This window comes from Coccinella septempunctata, chromosome 1, assembly GCF_907165205.1.
Source record: "Coccinella septempunctata chromosome 1, icCocSept1.1, whole genome shotgun sequence".
Lineage (NCBI taxonomy): Eukaryota > Metazoa > Arthropoda > Insecta > Coleoptera > Coccinellidae > Coccinella > Coccinella septempunctata.
Window position 1 is genome coordinate 58,043,530 of NC_058189.1, and position 21,061 is coordinate 58,064,590.

General features: G+C 32.9%; 2 protein-coding genes across 2 annotated transcripts; both read left to right on the forward strand.

Moving 5' to 3' along the window:
• Positions 1-1,408: 1,408 nt before the first annotated feature.
• LOC123322681 (clavesin-2-like) lies at positions 1,409-9,410 on the forward strand. The gene is made up of 7 exons (XM_044910661.1): positions 1,409-1,575; positions 6,644-6,855; positions 7,146-7,305; positions 7,372-7,433; positions 7,933-8,126; positions 8,582-8,698; positions 8,755-9,410. The coding sequence occupies exons 2-7, from the start codon at positions 6,684-6,686 to the stop codon at positions 9,016-9,018; spliced, it is 969 nt and encodes a 322-aa protein (XP_044766596.1). The 5' UTR covers positions 1,409-1,575; positions 6,644-6,683; the 3' UTR covers positions 9,019-9,410.
• Positions 9,411-11,852: 2,442 nt separating this feature from the next.
• LOC123322680 (retinaldehyde-binding protein 1-like) lies at positions 11,853-20,536 on the forward strand. The gene is made up of 7 exons (XM_044910660.1): positions 11,853-12,042; positions 17,614-17,835; positions 18,194-18,353; positions 18,420-18,481; positions 19,286-19,479; positions 19,916-20,032; positions 20,090-20,536. The coding sequence occupies exons 2-7, from the start codon at positions 17,664-17,666 to the stop codon at positions 20,351-20,353; spliced, it is 969 nt and encodes a 322-aa protein (XP_044766595.1). The 5' UTR covers positions 11,853-12,042; positions 17,614-17,663; the 3' UTR covers positions 20,354-20,536.
• Positions 20,537-21,061: the final 525 nt, after the last annotated feature.

Sequence of the window (21,061 nt, forward strand, 5' to 3'; positions counted from 1 at the left end):
GCACAGCTCATTATCAAAAATCAAAATGGCTATATATACTTATCAGGGACGAATCGGAAAAAATGGTAAAGACTCACCCTGTATAATTCAGTAGCGGATCCAGCAGGGGGGCACAGGGGGCACGTGCCCCCTCCCAAGACCAATAATTCTTTCCTCGCTTACACTAAATTTTCATATATGAATGATTTTCAAACCTATTTCCGAAAATTTACCTCAGTGGATTCCAATAGTCCACCAAAACTCGAATCTGAGAGATCTGAACCCGTCTCTGAATGCGACTACATATTTAGTTTTATATTTTCGTGTTAATTACTTCTCTTATTGACTGATAACCACTTTATCTTGAGAACAGAAGAAGCCTAAAGATGTTCGTGCATTACCATGAATAAGTATTTTTTCAGATAATAATAGAAAATTTTAGGTTGGGAGAGATGGGGAATGTGGGGTAGGTTGTGACCCCCCCCCCCAAATCGAATCCTGAATCCGCCTCTGCCCTGTATACATATTTTTTTAAATACAACTACCTAAGCAGGATGGACCTAAATATACGAGGAGTACCTTGAAATAATGGGATGTAGATAGAGGAAATTTTCAAAACTACTTACACTTGAAGTTCTGTTGGTCGAAGTTCAAAGGGAAATTGTCCGGCGGATCTTGGTCAAGTAGATAGAATAGGGAATATATATTTTTCATTGCAGAATATTATTTTTCGTGAAAAACTAGGAACATTGCGTTCAATGTATATATCCCTCGATCATCAGATCTTATAAGTCTTCTTCCGGTGGGGATATTTACGAAAAATTGTTTATTCAGAGGCATTTACACCATCAATGGAAATTTCCGTTCAAAGACTTCATAATGAGAGTTTTTTTTATAGAAAAGTGAATATAGAAAACAGGTATGCACTCACAAGATTTGCTTAAATATATTCATCAGAGATTTACTATTATTTTTGGGTTTATTTTGCGTCGTTAACAATTTGCGCCCGAAAATTGGCCATTGATACTAATTGGCCCGAATCAAACAGAAATTCCTATAATAAGGAAAAAATCGTGGAAAGTAGGGCATCTTCAGATTCTGTAACAAATCAATCACCAGGAAACAAATCGAATCAAATATAATACCCATTAAAATAAACGCCGTATTGCCAAATGGTAGACATCATTCTAAAATATCAAGGGCGTATATAGAGGGGTGGGCAGGGGGCCCGGCCCTCCCGACGACATGAATATTATTTACAGGGAGACTAGGCGCAAAATTATCCTTCGAATCTCAATCCCAATTAAAATTTTTTATCTAACTTAACCATTCGATGCCGTAAGCGTCTCGCCCCTCCCACCCGCCGAAAATATTAATATTTAATTTGTCGCATCTCATGAGAGGACCTTGTATTCTATACAACAATCAGACGGCATGTCCCTAGTTGACGGCTACTGATTCGGAAAGAGCCTTATTAAAATGATAAAAGGTCTGCGAGTTTCCTCGGAATTGACTTTCCTGGTCTGATACTGATCCTTGCTGGTGCTGTTCTGTTCTGTGAAGTGTCTTCTACTATTTCGATTTGAGAATCTTTCGGTGAGAATAATGTTTTATTAACCAATTTAAATCTATAAAGAGGTTCATGTGAGCAGTTTTCGAAACAGAAATTTCTATCTTGGAGTAAGATATAATGTAAAATCTATAATAATCTATAGTCTATAAAAATGAAAACAAAACTTGCGAATTGTAACCAAACCTTATTCGGGAAATTATTGAGATAGTATTTCCACGATATTTTTGACGTTTGGCTGCCCAATAATTGTTTCAACGCGTTTATGAAACTGGAGTTACAGCTCCCTTCTTCATCAAAATTTTGAATTTTCCTCAACAATTTTTCATGTCGAAAAATATTCATTGTAAAAGAACTTTTCCATGAATTTTTCATTAAAATATTTGCTTCCTGGGATCAGTTCTTGCATGATTCAACCGTGACTACAAGAATGAATAGAAGCTGTGAGCGAAAAACTGTTAAAATATTACGAATCACTCGAATCAGTATACATGCATTACTCAACTTTCAATGTTGATTTGATGGTCAGTTCAAACTTGTACCTCATATGAAGATTAGTGTTTATAACAAAAATGTCCCTACAAAAGTCTTTTTCTGCAGCTGTCCAGAAAGTTAAACTTTCGGTATCATTCATTGAATCGAAGGTAACACTTTACAGGAATAGTACCGAAAGTTGCTATTTTCGGGACGATTTCTTACACTTTTCATTTTTGTAACATAAATTATGTTATTTTCATTTGAAAAAATATTTTCTATGCACTTTTTTGTTGAAATAACTTTGAAAATATCGATGAAGAATAGGCCAGAATCAAAAAAGAGGAGTGCAGTTAGTAGATTTTGCGGGCTTGTCGAAATTCATAGCCAGAGTGGTTATCTATCCAAATGTATTGAACTCGCCAAGATCTGCTTGTACTCTAGAAAAAATCTCAATATGTTCGAAAATATAGGGTTAATATTTGAGCACCATCCGAATTGCGTATGCAATAGATACTAAGTATTTATTTTCCAGTGATGGGGTCTCCACAAAACTTTTTAGTTTCAATTCCATTGGATGGGCATTTTTTCTTATATTGAGAGAAAATAATTTCAGATGCCAATTTAACATCGATTATGGCCCTTAACCAAAAATAACTGCCTATAGTGAAGTAAATTTTTTGTTAATCTTTGGCATCTTCGCTTTATAAAAACACAACAAAGTTGACTTTTGAAAATCAAGAATATTCAGGATCTGTCTGCCAGTGTCTGATCATGCTTATCACATCTCTGGAAACACAGTCACAACTAGAGAAATTTTATGGAAAATCATCTCCAAGTTGTACATTCTAGGAATAAACAGAACCGTTTTAGGATTGTACTCTTATCCTACAGAGTTTATCTGAACAATACCGAAAAAATGTAAGGGGTGATACTGTGGTGAAAATTAAGATGGGTATTCGGTATAAAAGTTTTTGAGAAACCTCCCACCCCACCGGAAATGTGACACCCTTCCAAAGATTAACAAAAAAATTGTTTTTCTTTTTTACTTTTCCTTGATATAATATTGAGCAAAAGATACGAAACTTGGTATATATCATTTATTGTCAATGAAATTACACAGAAAGGTTTGAAATAGTAAACCTATAAGATATTTTTTAGCACAAATTTGTTTTTTTAGAGAATATTTCTCTTTTGAAAAAACATGGCTGAAAAGCCCAATTCATACACCTACTAACTTCTTTATTTCTACAAGTTTTTTCGACAACTTTCGAGCATTTACGAGAAAAAAATGCAATGCATTTTCGAAAAAATGAACTATCCCGTAGGTATTTTGCCTTGATATCTAGTAGTTATCATAAAAACAATAATACCGATACCAGGATTTTGCACTGTCATATACATACAGGAAAAATACAAAAAAAACAATTTTTTTTGATAAACTTCGAAGGGGGTAACTTTTCAAAAAAGGGAGGGAAGGTTTTTCAAAAAATGTTATACCAAATCACCATTTTAATTTTTCTCAAAGAATCACCCTTTTCATTCTTTCGGTGTTATTCAGATACACCTGTATATGCCAGTTTCTTATGTAGTGGACAGAAAGAGTTGGAATTTATATGGCTAACCTAACAACTTTATAATACAGTTTTTCGTGCTTTTCCGAAGGATTACTGGAAATAATGGAAAATGAACCAATATTTTCGATGCTGAAAACATTTCTTCTACATGAATAATTAGTCACCATTCGGTATTCCATACTCTAAATTCTACGAAACAATATTTTAGTACTCATCATAAAAACTACGTAAATACTTTTGATATCCAAATGTTACATTTCAATTTGCAATTGGGGAAATATTTTCGTGCGAATTTTTCTATCGTCAAGGTCCTTATGCAAAATCCCACGAAAATATGCATAGGTAGGTATATCATAATCTCAAATCATCACTGAATAATAATTGCTCGTTAAGATCAACGATATTATTAACTCTGAGAAATCTGAATCTATTTGAATTCATTAACTTCAATAAGAACTATTCGCCGCTTCGCAGATTTTTTTGGTTTCAAGGTAGGATGTCGATTATTCTGGAATCTGATCAAAAAAATCTTAAAATTTTACACTTAGGTTCATAAGTATTCGAAGAAAACGTGAAAAAATCTTATTTACTGAAAGGCTTCCTCCTATAAACTTTGTCAATAACCTTGGAAAAATCTAAAAATATGAGCTTTTGCCTTATTCAATTTATGCATCTATAGGAGCTTTGAAGTAGACTGAAAAAATTTCTCCGAATCTCTCATGTAATTTACATACTGAAATGAAAAATCCGACTAAGAGAAAGTTTTACGATCACAAAAAATCAAATTCACACAACATTTTGTTTGTTCCCCTCTTGGTACTCATAATAACAATACCTGTCTCTTGAACTTGACATCACAAAACAATATCACTTTCTTCGACAGTTAGTTGCGCAATGAGCTCATTACAAGTATGCACGATTTTGGGACGAGGAAATGCAAGATAATTGCGTATAATTTACATTATATACTATTAGAACTGAAGGCGGGAGTTATTTGATGAATTTGAATACGTAAGATCATGATAAATTATAATACAAGGAAAACAGAATTTTTATTGTATTCATTCGTCAAAGTACTTAATATTTTCTATAAATTTTTATTTTTATTTTTTAAGTTTCGGTTTTGGTAGATGAGTTTATAAGACATGTACAGGGTGGGCAAATTTCGATGTTTTAGCACTACAGCTTTTAAACCAGAGGAGATAGACAAAATCTGATACCCCATTCTCGTTCTCTTTTTCTGAGAAACTTACAATAGTAGTAGTGATTTTTTGCCACTTTCTTTTGTTTTCGAGTTATAAGCAAAAATTGGAAAAATGGTGATATCGAAATAAATTTATATCTCCGCTAATACTGATGTTAGAGCTCTGAAACTAAAACATTATACAGGCACTTTTTTACGTAGAATCCAGTGGCGTGCTCGCCTTTTCAGCAGAATTTTTAATTACGAAGCTATTAAGCAAAGTTATGTTTTTTTAAATGGGAACACTAATTTTCTGTGCAATTTTTTGAAAGCTTAATTTTTTCTGATTTCAAAAATATATAACATCATATGGTTTGTATCAATATAAATAATAGAAAATGGTCAAAAACCTTTTTTCCCAATATTTTTATGGTTTCAACTTTTGACGAGCACAGAAAAATAGTTTCCTATAACAAAAGCAGTCTCCTTCCGGCAATGTCATTCTTTCTATGCTTTTTACCAATTTTCACAAAATCTGAATTAAGATATATTTAATAAATTTTCATAATAATGAAAAGACTTATAGAAGGAAACAGTGGTAATCATACGATGCTATATGTTTCTGTGCTCATCAAAAGTTGAAACCATAGAAATATTGAGAACAATGGTTTTTGACCATTTTCTATCATTTATATTGATACACACCATATGATGTTATATATTTTTGAAATAAAAAAAATTAAGCTTTCAAAAAATTGCACAGAAAACTAGTGTTCTCATTTAAAAAAACATAACTTTGGTTAATAGCTTCGTAATTAAAAATCCTTCTAAAAAGGCGAGCACGCCACTGGATTCTACGTAAAAAATGCCTGTATAATGTTTCAATTTCAGAGCTCTATCATCAGTATTAGCGGAGATATAAATTCATTTCAATATCGCCATTTTTCCAATTTTTGCTTATAACCCGAAAACAAAAGAAAGTGGCCAAAAATGACTACTACAGTTGTTAGTTTCTCAGAAAAAGAGAACGAGAATGGGGTATCAGATTTAGTGTATCTCCTTTAGTTTAAAAACTGTAGTGCTAAAACATCGAAATTTGCCCACCCTGTACATTCAAAAAAAACGAATAAAAAATAAACTGCTCCACATGAGTTAGGGATATTGACTCAAATTGCAAAAAAATATAGTTAAAATAAGATTTTTGTGATGAAAATTCATATCAATATGATTTCAAGTTGCAAATTAATTTTAGCCTGTAGGTCTGCAGCGTATACAGGGTGGTTAAGAAAAATCGAGTAAAATAAGGAAATTTTTTTCCCAGAGAATTCAAGCATTTTAAGACTATCAATATAATGTATGGCCTGCACGGGCATCAATAACAGCTTGACATCTTCTTTGCATACTACACACGAGGTTGTTGAAAATTTCTTGAGGAATTTGGTTCCATAAACGGGGCAGTAGCTCTCTCAGATCATTTAAGGATTCTGGGGTAGGTTGATGATTATCTAATCTTCTTTGGAGAAGTCCACTGAGCAAACTGAGGGATCGAAAATTTTCGATTAACCTTTGTTTTCTAACATAATACAGTTTGAAAAATTACACTGATTGCAAAACTTTCTGGATATTATTATATATAATATTATATTATAATTATTATATAATATAAAAACTCCCAGATGCTGGAAGGATTCATACTCCTATCAAATAAACTATGTTTATACTCGATTTGATTAAATGAAACAAGGCTTGGCTTTGTCGATGAAATATCTAGATGTCTCATGGAGGAAGGCAGAAATTTGATTTCAAAATTTCAAACATAAAGGTTCTATCAGAATTTATTGTATTCGTAACTTTTTTCAGGCATTGCCAATACGGTTCAATATCTTGGAAAAGTCTTAAGATGACAATCGGCGCCCAAAGTCCGGCAAATTCTGCTGAAAAGAATAACCTTGCTGATAAGTTGAAATTCGTACAGACGCAAATAGGGGAGGATGAAAAGCTCAAAGAACAATGTCTCTTTCAGTTGAGAGAATGGATTAGCCAAAATAGAGATATTGAATACATTCCCACAGGTAGATATTATTTGTTTTACATGACAGAGATGAGTTTCCTGGATTATAATATTTGAATGTTAATACTTTTTTAACTGTTTTAATTTTTTATCAATATTCAGCAATTTTCTAACCATGAGCTGTTAATAAGTTCCTGAGTATAAATTTATGTGTGAAAAAATTATTTTCCAAATATGCATTTTTTTTGTTGTACTAGTAATTAGTAGCTGTTATTTTCTTTTACTTATAAAAAGTTATTTTATTATTATTATTGTTAATTTATCATTTTGTCATTTTGTTTTACTTCATAGATGACAACTTCCTACTCAGGTTTTTGAGGTCGAAAAAATACAGTCTGTTCTTGACGCAGCAAATGATCTTGAAATATATGAATTTACGAAAAAAATTCGGACATTATTTCCCTGATATGGATTACCAAAAGCCCGAAGCAGAAGAACTTATTAATTCTGGGTGAGAATACTTAAACACTCTCTAATAGTGTTATGATTTAACTAAACTTCGATGGAATTTCAACAGATTCATCTTTGCAAGTCCTTTTCGCGATGCTGAAGGAAGAAGAGTAATCATATATAATATCGGTAAGTTATGAATTTTTCGAAATAATATTTGAAATTCCGCAAAAATTGTTTACGTCGAAACCTGAAGCAAATGCGACCTAAATTTGTATTTTACCCATATGATTCTGGATTTTTCACAAGATTAAATTCGAAATACCCTTGTGCGGAATATACTCCTTTCCATCTCACTGAAACATTCTGATCAGCATTGCCAGATCCCTACTCGATTTTTTACAGCAATCCCTCTTTTTCGGAATCACAGCCTGTAACTCCGAAAGAGTTGAAATCTGGGACCAATTTTTGTAGCAGCCTGTATGAAATCGAATTTGAAAATTTCAAAATTAGTCAAAGACCCCTAATCTGTTTTTCGTTTGATTTTTTTACCATATTTTCATACTTTTATAAGAAAAAACTCAACTCTTTCCAACTTTTCTTGTAAATGCTTCAACCCTTACAAATTCGGGCCCCTTGCTTATTTGTTTTATATCTTCGAAGTAACATTTCCTGTTACGAATTCAAGGAAAATTCGATCTCCAAAAATTCACCAACGCTGATTTCGGCAAGCTTTTCACTATGACCTACGAGGCTGTGATGGAAGATGAAGAGACTCAACTTCTTGGCGTGAATCATGTTGTCGATTTAGCAGGGGTGGGGGCTGCTTTCAGTACTCTTTTCACTGTCACAGACTTCTCAAGGCTGATAACATGGGGGGAGGTAAGAAACCATATTGAAGTTCTTTTTGGGACTACCTACTTTTATGTGTTTCCCGTTTTCAAGTTTGATCATTACTGAGTCACACTTGAAGGGAAATGAAAGCAGGCGAAATAAAAGTAACTTTTTCCAAAAAACAAAATCGACTTTAATAATCTCTCTAGCGAAAAATGACTATATCTAGGGTGAATAGAAAAAAATATTTGATGAAAAAAGTATTTGTTTCGACCATTCGACCTGTTAAATTTAAATATATACACAAGTCAAAGACTCACCCTATGAATGTATAATTCCTTAACAATGGTATTCGAACTGTTTATTTTATTTTATAAAGAGATTCTCGATTTTTTCTGAAACTATAGTACCTATAGTTAGGTTAAAAATGGGAGGATATCTTGATAACTCCAGATACACTCTTCGGTAGAGAATTCAAATGATTGAATATTGATTTATTGTAGCAATCCTACCCCATGGCCCACAAGCATATCAATCTGCTGAATTTACCAGCCGCTCTCAGATACATTATTGATTACGCTGTATCCTTGATGAGCAAGAAACTGATGCAGAGGTTTAAAGTGAGTCGAACTGATAACATCGAATTCAACAGCATCAAAATTCGATTTCATTCCAGATACATAATTCTAAACCTTCACTTCTGGAAAACGTCAACACGGAATGCCTACCTCAGGAGATGGGGGGAATCATGCCAATGTCTGAAATGATAAAACTGTGGAAAGAAGAGCTGAAACTGAAGCGAGATCGCCTGCTCTCGCTAGAAAAAATTAATCTACTGAGCGATCAAGGAATTTTGGGTAGAAAAAACATCGCTGAACATTTGAGGAATGCTGACGCACATGGGTTGTGTGGAAGTTTTAGGAAATTGGAAGTTGATTGATTAACATAACCTGTGTGAATTGATTTAAATATAGCGGGTTTTTCATTTCTGCTTTCAGGAAATCTCAAGGGAAGCTTCTTCTGACTCTTTTTAACTGCAATATTCCCTGTCTCAATTTCCCCTATAGAAGTCAAAGATACTTTCACTGACGTTGAAGAATTTTTATGCTAGTGAGAAATCTAGTAAAATTTGTTTTACGTTACCAGAATATATGTTGAATCGATAGTGTTAATATTGTATTCGAGGAAACTGAGAAAAGTATCCTGAGTATTCTCACAGATTATAGAGCATACTGGTGAACATAACAGACCACACTATTTTTATCAGGAAATCACCCCTTGAATTTTTTCGCAACATCACATTCACACCCTGTAGCACTTAAAATTATTAGAGTACATGATTGGTAGATACCATTAGAAATGGATGAAATGATGAAACGTCTTATATTTATCAGATTTTGGAGAAATGTAATTTGAAAAATGTTCCTATTACTTGTGATTGATGAAATGAGTTGAATTATTTAGACCTAACTAAAGTAATTGAACCACGTAGCTTAGATTCTTTCTTGCGATTTATTAAATTCTTGTTATTGTTACTCCATCGTTTTAGTGCAGTTATTATGTTTTTTGTTAATCATTTTACTTTCTAGTTTTGATTTTTATATTTTAATATTAAGAATGTTTGTTTCGGAAGAAATATTCAGAATTAGATGCCACTAAGTCATCACACTATATGATAATTAGGAAGGCTTTGTTGTTCTCTTTTTCATCCTTACTTCAATAGAATTTTCTATCCTTAGTTGGGTGCTTTAAAAATATGGAAGTTCCATAAATAAACTTTTATAATTTTTAGTTTTATTCTTTCATTTCCCCTTTCATTTGATAATATATTAAGGTTATTCACAGTGAGGATAGAAAGATAGTAATCTGAAATCTCATTCGTTTTTCTCGTCACTGATGTCATGAATAATTCTGCTCAGTTTGGATCAGGCGCGTACCCAGAAAGGTGTGTTAGGGGGGGCTCAGCTAACATCCACTTAAAGAGAAAAATGTAACAAAAACATTTATTTCTTATAACTATAAAAAATTATGAAGAACAAATAGAAAAAATATTAAATTATGTCAGAATTGACAGTTTTTAGTTATTAAATAAAATAAAACATTGATTTCTTGTAAATATAAATCTATAAAAAAGAAAAAACCAATATTAAAAAGTTTAGGTACTAGTTTTTAGTTATTAAATAAAAGCTCCAAGCGCCTTGGGCCAGCATTAGCAAATCTGGTCACAACCATTTTTGTATCAATGACTGACTCTCTAGTAATTTATGTGCATTAGAGCTAATCCATTCGAGCAGTTTTCTGCCATAGTGCTTCTGAAGGTCTTAAGTCTCCTTAAGGAAGAAAAACTGCGCTCTGTTTCTTCAGCTGTTGTTACGAGAAGTAGGTACACAAAATATTTGAAATAATTTGCACAAATTTGGGTAAAAATCATTTCTCAAGAGCTGAAAGTGCTGATGAACGACATGATTCGGGATCATTCGTTGTTGAAGTGATCCACTTTTTTTCCATCTTTTTAATTCACTGGAAAGAAGACCCTTGTCACTGTATGTTTCTTAAATACCAGATATTTCTTGCTGTATTTCACTGTCGGAAAGATTATTTAACGTTGTTGGAATAATGCACTGCAGCATAAAAACTTTTTTGATAAGTGAGGAATATTTGGATGTCAATTCATTCACCCCGATGGCTCTAGAGAATTTTCCACCACCCACCCCGAAAGAAGAACCAGATGACAGCAACGAACAAAATTCTTGCGAATTACCTTGACATTCAATAGATGGCTGTATTTGTAGCTTCATATAATAATGTTATTGGCCTTTTCTTATTTTACTTGAACAATACTTGAAAGTTCTATGTGCTAAATGATCATGAGGGACCTTTTGCAAAAGCCTTGGGGCTAGAGCACCAATAGCCCCCCCCCCCTTGGGTACGCACCTGGTTTGGATGATATATGTACTCATTAGGAAATGAGTCTCAGAAAATAAACACATCGTACATTACAAAAATATATATTTCGTCAAAATCAATGTAAAAAAAATACAATTTGTAAAAGTCATCACGAGAATCAAAATAAAATTTCCCCTCAATAAATTGAAAGAGAAATTCAGTCAGGCACAGGCAGTATCTAAGATTGGGAGTTCCAAAGGTTATTTCAAGGTCAAGTAGTTAAAATGAGGAATTTTATTATATTTTTCATTGCATAATATCATTCTTCGTAAAAAACCAGGAACATTGTGTTCAATGGATGCCTCGATCATCAGATCTTATAAGCCTTCTTTCGGTGGGGATATTCACGAAAAATTGATGATTCACAGGCATCTACAACATCATTGGAAATTTCTGTTCAAAAACTTCATAATGAGAGTTTTTTTCATCGAAAAGTAAATATAGAAAACAGGTATGCACTCACAAGATTTGCTTAAATATATAGTCATCAGAAATTTACTATTATTTTTGGGTTTATTTTGCGTTGTTAACAATTTGCGCCCGAAAATCAGCCATTGATACTAATTGGCCCAAATCAAATCGAATTGACTAGCGATTAGCGAATAACGCGAAAATTCCACTAATAAGGAGAAAATCGTGGAAAGTAGGGCATCTTCCGATTCTGTAACAAATTAATCACCAGGAAACAAACCAAATAAAATATAATACCCATTAAAATAAATGCCGTATTGCCAAATGGTAAACATAATTCTAAAATATTATTGTTTAATTTGTCGCATCGCATGAGAGGACCTTGTATTCTCTACAACAATCAGACGGCATGTCCCTTTCCTCCTACCCAAAGCCGATTTCACCAATGAAGTAAGTTGACGGCTACTGATTCGAAAAGAGCCTTATTAAAATGATAAAGGTCTGCGAGTTTCCTCGGAATTGACTTTCATGGTCTGATACTGATCCTTGCTGGGTGCTGTTCTGTTCTGTGAAGTGTCTTCTTCTATTTCGATTTGAGAATCTTTCGGTGAGTAAATGTTTCATTAACCAATTTAAATCTATAAAGAGGTTCATGTGAGAAGTTTTCGAAACAGAATCTTCTATCTTGGAGTAAGATACAATGTCAAATATATTATATAATAATCTATAGTCTATAAAAATTAAGACAACTTGTGAATCGTAACTAAACCTTACGTTTGGCTGCCCAATAATTGTTTCAACGAGTTTATTCAACTGGAGTTACAGCTCCTTTCTTCATCCAAATTTTGAATTATTCTCAATAATTTTTCATGTCGAGAAATATTCATTGTGAAAAAACTTTTCCATGAATTTTTCATAAAAATATTTGCTTCCTGGGATTAGTTCTTGCATTATTCAACCGTGTCTACAAGAATGAAAAGAAGCTGTGAGCGAAAAACTGTTAAAATATTACGAATCAGTATACTTACATATGCATTACTCAACTTTCAATGTTGATGGTCAGTTCAAACTTGTACCTCATATGAAGATTAGTGTTTATTACAAAAATGTCCCTATAAAAGTATTTTTCTGCAGCTGTCCAGAAAGTTAAACTTCGGTATCATTCATTGAATCGAAGGTAACACTTAACACGAATAGTACCGAAAGTTGCTATTTTCGGGACGATTTCTTACACTTTTCACTTTTTGTAACATAAATTATGTTATTTTCATTTGAAAAAATATTTTCTATTCACTTTTTAGTTGAATTAACTTTGAAAATATCGATGAAGAATAGGCCAGAATCAAAAAAGAGGAGTGAAGTTAGTAGATTTTGCGGGCTTGTCCAAATTCATAGCCAGAGTGGTTTTCCATCCAAATGTATTGAACTCTCCAAGATCTGCGTGTCCTCTAGAAAAAATCTCAATATGTTCGAAAATATAGGGTAAATATTTGTGCACCATCTGAATTGCGTATGCAATAGGTACTGAGTTTTTATTTTCCAGTGATGCGGTGTCCACAAGACTTTTTAGTTTCAATTCCATTAAATGGTTATTTTTTCATATATTCAGACAAAATAATTTTTATTTGTTAATCTTTGGCATCTTTGCCTTATAAAAACACAAAAAACTTTTGACACTCTAGAATATTCAAGATCTGTCTGACAGTGTCTGAACATGCTCATTACATCTCTGAAAACACAATCACAACTAGAGAAATTTTATGGAAAATCATCTCCAAGTTGTACATTCTAGGAATAAACAGATCCGTTTTAGGATTTTACTCTTATCCTACAGACAGGGTTTATCTGAATAACACCGAAAAAATGTAAGGGGTGATACTGTGGTGAAAATTAAGATGCGTGTTTTGGTATAAAATTTTTTAGAAACCTCCCCCCCTTCCGAAGATTGAAAAAAAAATTGTTTTTCATTTTTACTTTCCCTGTATATTAAGACTAAGATACGAAACTTGGAATATATCATTTGTCAATGAGATTAAACAGAAAGGGTTGAAATAGTAAACCTCTAAGATATTTTATCGCACAAATTTTTTTTTACAGAAAATTTTCCTTTGAAAAAAACATGGATGAAAAGCCCAATTCATATACTAACTTTTTTATTTCTTCAAGTCTTTTTGACAACTTATAATGTAATGAAACGCATTTTCTAAAAGATTAGCTATACCGAAAGTATTTTGCCTTAATATCTAGTAGACTGTGCTTTGCAATGGCTATCATAAAAATAATATTACCGATACCAGGATTGTGCATTGTCATATACAGGGAGAATACAAAAGAAAAATTGTTTTTTACCCAGAGAGGTTAACTTTTACAGGGGGGCTTTTCAAAAAATTTTATACCAAAATTACCCACTTTGATTTTTCTCAAAGAATCGACCATTTCATTTTTTCGGTGTCAATCAGATACAACCTATATATGCCAGTTCCGTATATAGTGGACACTGTGGACAGAAAGAGTTGGAATTTATATGGCCAACCTAACAACTCTTCAATTCCGTTTTACGTGCTTTTCCCAAGGCTCATTACTAGAAATGATGAAAAATGATACAACATTTTCGATGCTTAAAACATTTCTTCAACATAAATAATAAGTCACCAATCTGTATTCCATACTGTATACTTTCAATTCCTCTTGTATTGGGTATTTTGAGTGTGTACGTGTCGAATTGAATGTCCACACCAATCGAATCTATTTGAAAATATCTGATAAGTACTCATCACAAAAACTAAGTCTAATTTTGATTTCGAAAGGTTATATTTCAATTTTCAATTTGGGGAAATATTTTTGTGAGAATTTTCAGAGAATGATTTTTCTATCGTCAAAGTCTACTTATGAAGAATCTCACGAAAATATGCACAGGTATATCATAATCACAGATCATCACTGAATAATAATCGCTCGTTAAGATCAATGATCTTATTAACTCTGAGAAATCTGAATCTATTTCATATCATTAACGTCAATAATAACTATTAGCCGCTATATGCAGGCTCTCTTTTGTTTCGAGTTGGGTACATGTTGATTATTCTGAAATCCGTTCAAAAAATGCTTCAAATTACACACTTAGGTTCACAAGTATTTGAAGAAAACGTAGAAAAAAATCTTATTACTGAAAGGCTTTCTCCTATGAGCTTTGTCAATACACTTGGAAAAATTTATAAATATGAGCTTTTGCCTTATTGAATTTATGCATCTGTATAGGCGCTTTGAAGCAGACTGAGAAAATTTCTCAGAATCTCTCATGAAATTTACATCCTAAAATGAAAAATCCTACTAAGGGGAAATTTTTCGATTACAATGAAAGATCAAATGCACACAGCATTTGTTTGACAATTGTTCGCCTCATGGTACTCATAATAACAATACATGTCTCTTGAACTTGACATCACAAAACAATAACACTTTCTTCGACAGTTTGTTGCGCAATGAGCTCATTACAATGATGCACGCTTTTGGGACGAGGAAATGCAAGATAATTGCGTATAATTTACATTATATATTATCAGAACTGAAGGCGGGAGTTATTTGATGAATTTGAATGCGTAAGATCATGAAATTACAAGGAAAAGATAATTCTTTCGTCAAACTAGTGAATATTTTCTATTAACATTTATTTTTATTTTTAGTTTCAGTTTTGGTAGATAAGTTCATGAGACATGTGGGTGGGCAAAATTGGTGATACCTGAACTACAACTTTTTAACCCAACGAGATAGAGAAGAATAAATGTGCCATTCGTGTCGTCTTTTTTCGAGAAACCGATAATGCCATTAACTGCATTTCTCTATCCTCTTTTGTTTTTGAGTTATAGGCCAAAATTTAAATTTGGGCGATTTCATCTTTGGTCATTATCTCCGTTTCTGGTTGTTCTAGGATGTTGAAGGGAAAACATTATACAGACACTTTTTTTATAGCAATCCAGTAGCGTACCATGATTTTTTCCTACAGGTTTATTTTTGAGTTATAACATAAAGTTGTGTTTTTTCTTATGAAAACAGTAGTGTGAATCTCCATTTTTTTACCGTTTCAGAAATATATCATACATCGCCCTCAGTCTTTCTAAGTCATTTCAAACTACTGTTTTCATAAGAAAAAACATATCTTTATGTTATAGCTCAGCAAATATACCTGTTGGAAAAAATCATTGTACGTCACTGGATTGCTTTAAAAAAAATGTCTGTATAATGTTTTCATTTCAACATCCTACCACAAACAGAAACGAAGATAATGACCAGAGTTGAAATTTTAATTTTAGTCTATTCTTCGGAAACAAAAGAAGATAGAGGAATGCAGCTGATGGCATTATTAGTTTATCGAAAAATGACGACCGTAAAGTACCATGCATTTTCCTCTTTCTCTAGCTATTGAAGCTAGACTGTGAAATTTTCCATGTGAATTGCCTTAATTATTTTCAGTAGAAGAGTTTCAGTTAACTTTATCCTCATATAAAATTCTACAGAATATCTTTTGACTTTAGGACGTCAAATTCAAATCGCTTCTTCAAAATATAAGCAGAAAATTAGGAGAATCATTCATGATCACAAATAATTTAAGATTATTTTTGTATTCAAAAAGAGATTTGTAATATGAAGTTATTTTCAGCACAAATTTTAAATTGAGAAATTTTGCTTGAAAGTGAAAGTCCTACTGAAAATTGGATCTTCCCTCCATAAGAAATAATCATAGGTAGCTTTTTTATTGATAGAATATGCCCCCAAAATGCCATTCCTTCAACTGTCCAGCACTTCCACTTTCAATGAAAAAAAAAAAACAAACTTTCTACTAATCATCTTTGAAAGCGTATATAAATTCACAAGGAAAGGACTAAGAACTTTAGTTTACATGAAAGATCCCCTACAATTGGGGGATTACCCCCTAAAAAAGTACTCATTTGGGAACACCCTGTACAGGGTGGGCAAAATTCGTTGTCTACTGAGGGGATCTTCACAACTATAGCAGCTGGAAGAAAACGGATGGCACATTCTCGGGCTCTTTTTTTATGACTAATTCAAATCTGAAAACAGAATCGGTCTATCATTTTTAGATTTGGAGTTATAAACAAAAATTGAGATTTTGACGATTCCGAAAAGTTCTCATAACTTTTTTGTCTCTGAAGGTACAGATCTGAAACTTTAACCTTCTTAGACACTTTCATACGTACGATCTACTGACAAAAGATTTTTATCCATTTCAAAAATAACAAATTCAATAAAAGTTTGCTTTTAAAAAAATGAAAGTTCACCTAATGATTCCAAATGAAAAAATATTTTTAGCTCATCAGTGGATTCTACGTAAAAAAGTCCCTCTGTAGAAGGTTCAAGTTTCAGATTTGTAACTTCAAAGATGAAAAATTATGGGAACTTTACGAAATTGTCAATATCAAAAGCGAAGTATCGTAGGAGGCTGCGGTTTTTACCGAAAATGAGCTCGGAAATGTGTCATCCGTTTTCTTCTAGCTGTTATATTTGTCGAGATCCCCTCAGTCGACAACAAATTTTGCCCACCCTGTATATCCCTTCTTTTCATTCGATTCGATTGGATGTCATTTGTTCTACCATCGTTAAAATGAACAATTTTCGTTTCGGATATATTTATTGTTGACAACAACAAGTATTACATAACAGAAAATCTCATGAAATTGTTCAAACAATGCAGATTTTCTTGTAGGAAATAACATAACAGCGAACGTCTCGTCAAAGTGATGATTGATGGGTCACAAACCCTTTCACTTTCTACAATTACTTTTGATTAGTAGATACCTACTGTTGGAAGAATAGTTATTATAATGATGCAACGTTTGCATTCATATGAAGGTTCACTGAAAAAACTGAGGGGTCGAAAACATTTTCGATTTTAACCTTTGTTCTGCAACATAATACAGTTTGAAAAATTACACCGATTTGTTGCAAAAACTTTCTGAATATTATAAAATCTCCCTGTTGCGGGAAGGATTCATACTCCTATCAACTAAACTATGTTTATACTCGATTTGATTAAATGAAACAAGGGTTGGCTTTGTCGATGAAATATCTAGAGTTCTCATGGAGGAAGGCAGAAATTTGATTTCAAAATTTCAAACATAAAGGTTCTATCAGAATTTATTGTATTCGTAACTTTTTTCAGGCATTGCCAATACGGTTTAATATAGTTTAGGTTCTTGGAAAAGTCCGAAGATGACCATTGGCGTCCAAAGTCCGGAAAATTCTGCTGAAGAAAATAACCTTGCTGATAAGTTGAAATTCGTACAGACGCAAATAGGGGAGGATGAAAAGCTCAAAGAACAATGTCTCTTTCAGTTGAGAGAATGGATTAGCCAAAATAGAGATATCGAATATATTCCTACAGGTAGATACATATAATCTGTTTTACATGATAGAGATGTGTTTTCTTGAGTATCTGTTTGGAAGTCAATACTTTTCCAACCGTTTTAAGTTTTTATTTTTTATCAATATTCGGCAATTTTCTCATCATGAGCTTTCAATAGATTCCTGAGTAAAATTCAAGTTGTCAGCTATCGACTTTAAGAAACACCTGGTGTTTCTCAAAGTAACATTGTAATGGCCATTGATGTCCGAAAAAATTATTTACCAAATATGCACTTTCTCTGTTGTGCTAGTAACTATTATTTTATTTCACTTATAAAAAGTTATATTTTTATTATTGTTGTTAATTTATCATTCTGTCTGTTTGTTTTACTTCACAGATGACAACTTCCTACTCAGGTTTTTGAGGTCGAAAAAATACAGTCTTTTCTTAACGCAGCAGATGATCTTGAAATATATGAATTTACGAAGAAAATTTGGACATTATGCTCCTGATATGGATTACCAGAAGCCTGAAGCTGAAGAACTCATCAATTCTGGGTGAGAATACTTAAACACTCGCTAATAGTGTTATGATTTAACTAAACTTCGATGGAATTTCAACAGATTCATCTTTGCAAGTCCTTTTCGCGATGCTGAAGGAAGAAGAGTAATCATATATAATATCGGTAAGTTAAGAATTTTTCGAAATCTTATTTGAAATTCCGCAAAAAATTTTTACGTCGAAACCTGAAGCAAATGCGACGTAAATTTGTATTTTACCCATATGATTCTGGATTTTTCACAAGATTAAAATCGAAATACCCTTGTTCAGAATATATGTACTCACTTTCCATCTCACTGAAATATTCTGATCATCTTTGCCAGATCCCTACTCGATTTTTTGAAGGAATCAATCTTTTTCGGAGTCACAGCCTGTAACTCCGAAAGAGTTGAAATTTGGGACCAATTTTTGTTTCATTAATTTTGGGACAACTGTATGAAATAGAATTTGAAAATTTTAAAACTTTAGATTAAGGTCCTCCAGTAATATCATTAGATGTAATAACAAATCATCCATCTTTTCCTTCTTTTATAAGAAAAGCCCCAACTTTTTCCAACTATTCTTGTGCATGCTTCAACCTTTACAATTTCGGGCTCCTTGCCTATTGGTCAAACTAACATTTCCTGTTAAGCTGCATTCACAATCAATTCGCGGGCCGAAGTGCACTTCGGCAGGTAATTTACCATTCGCAATAATCTTGGTACCAAATACTCAAATGAATCAAAAATGTAACTGATCAAAGCATAAGCATCAGCATCATCTATAGCCGGCACGAAATTCCTTGCCGAAGTGATAGTTTGCAACTTGCAAGAAATTTTGTCTTGAATTTCATTGTGAATGGTAACGGAGAACGCCATCTGCTAAGCTTCCGTGCCGAAGTGCACTTCGGCCCGTGAATTGATTGTGAATGTAGCTTTACGAATTCAAGGAAAATTCGATCTCCGAAAATTCACCAACGCTGATTTCGGCAAACTTTTCACCATAACCTACGAGGCTGTGATGGAAGATGAAGAGACTCAACTTCTTGGCGTGAATCATGTTGCCGATTTGGCAGGGATGGGTGCTGCCTTCAGTACTCTTTTCACTATTACAGACTTCTCAAGGCTGATAACATGGGGGGAGGTAAGAAACCATATTGAAGTTCTTTTTGGGACTACCTACTTTTATGTGTTTCCCGTTTTCAAGTTTGATCATTGCTGAGTCGCACATGAAGGGAAATGAGAGTAGGCGAAATAAAGTAACTTTTTTCGAAACAAAATCGACTTTAATAATTTCTGTAGCGAAAAATGGCTATATCTTTTTATCTAGGATGAATCGAAAATAAAGTTTAATGAAAAAAGTATTTGTTAACTGTTAAATTTAAATATATGCACAAGTCAAAAGCTCACCCTATATATACATTCATTCCTTAACAATGGTATTCGAACTGTTTTTAATGAGATTCGCGAAATTTTTTCTGAAACTATAATACCTATAGTTAGGTTAATAATGGGAGGACTCCAGATATATTCTTCGGTAGTGAATTCAAATAATTGTATTCAATTTTGATCTATTGTAGCAATCCTACCCCATGGGCCACAAGCAGATCAATCTGCTAAATGTGCCAGCAGCTCTCAGATACATTTACGATTACGCTGTATCCATGATGAGCAAAAAACTGATGCAAAGGTTCAAAGTGAGTCGAAACTTATCACATCTAATTAAACAGCATCAAAATTCGATTTTATTCCAGATACATACTTCTAAACCTTCACTTCTGGAAAACGTCGACAAGAGATGTCTACCTCAAGAGATGGGGGGCATTATGCCAATGTCTGAAATGATAGAACTGTGGAAAGAAGAGCTGGAGCTGAAGCGAGATCGCCTGCTCTCGCTAGAAAAAATTCATTTACTGAGCGATCAAGGAATTTTGAGTAGGAAGAACATCGCTGAACATTTGAGGAATGCTGACTCACAAGGGTTGTGTGGAAGTTTTAGGAAATTGGAAGTGGATTGATTAACACAACCTGTGTGAATTGATTTAAATATAGTGGGATTTTCATTTCCGCTTTCTGGAAATCTCAAGGGAATCTTCTTCTGACTCTTTTTAACTGCAATATCTCCTGTCTCAATTTCCCCTATAGAAGTCAGAGATATTTTCACTGACGTTGAAGAATTTTCATGGTAGTGAGAAATCTAGTAATATAATAGAATATATGTTAAATCGATAATGTTAATAGATAGTTTTCGTATTCAAAATTCGGGGAAACTGAGAAGAGTATCCTGAGTATTTCATGATGGATGGCTTTAGTACCTAATTATTCTCACAGATTATAGAGCATACTGGTGAACATTATAGACCCACACTATTTTTAACCCCTTGAATTTTTTCGCAACACCACATTCACACTCTGTAGCATTTAAAATTATTACCAATAGAAATGTACGAAATGATGAAACGTCTTATAGGTATTTATGAGATTTTGGAGAAATGTATTTCGAAAAATGTTCCTATTACTTTTATGATTGACAAAATGAGTTGGATTATTTCGACCTAAAATAATTGAAGCACGTAGCTTAGATTTTTGCTTACGATTTATTAAATTCCTGTTATTGTTATTCCATCGTTTTAGTGCAGTTATTATGTTTTTTGTTAATCATTTTACTTTCTAGTTTTGATTTTTATATTTTAATATTAAGAATGATTGTTTCGGAAGAAATATTC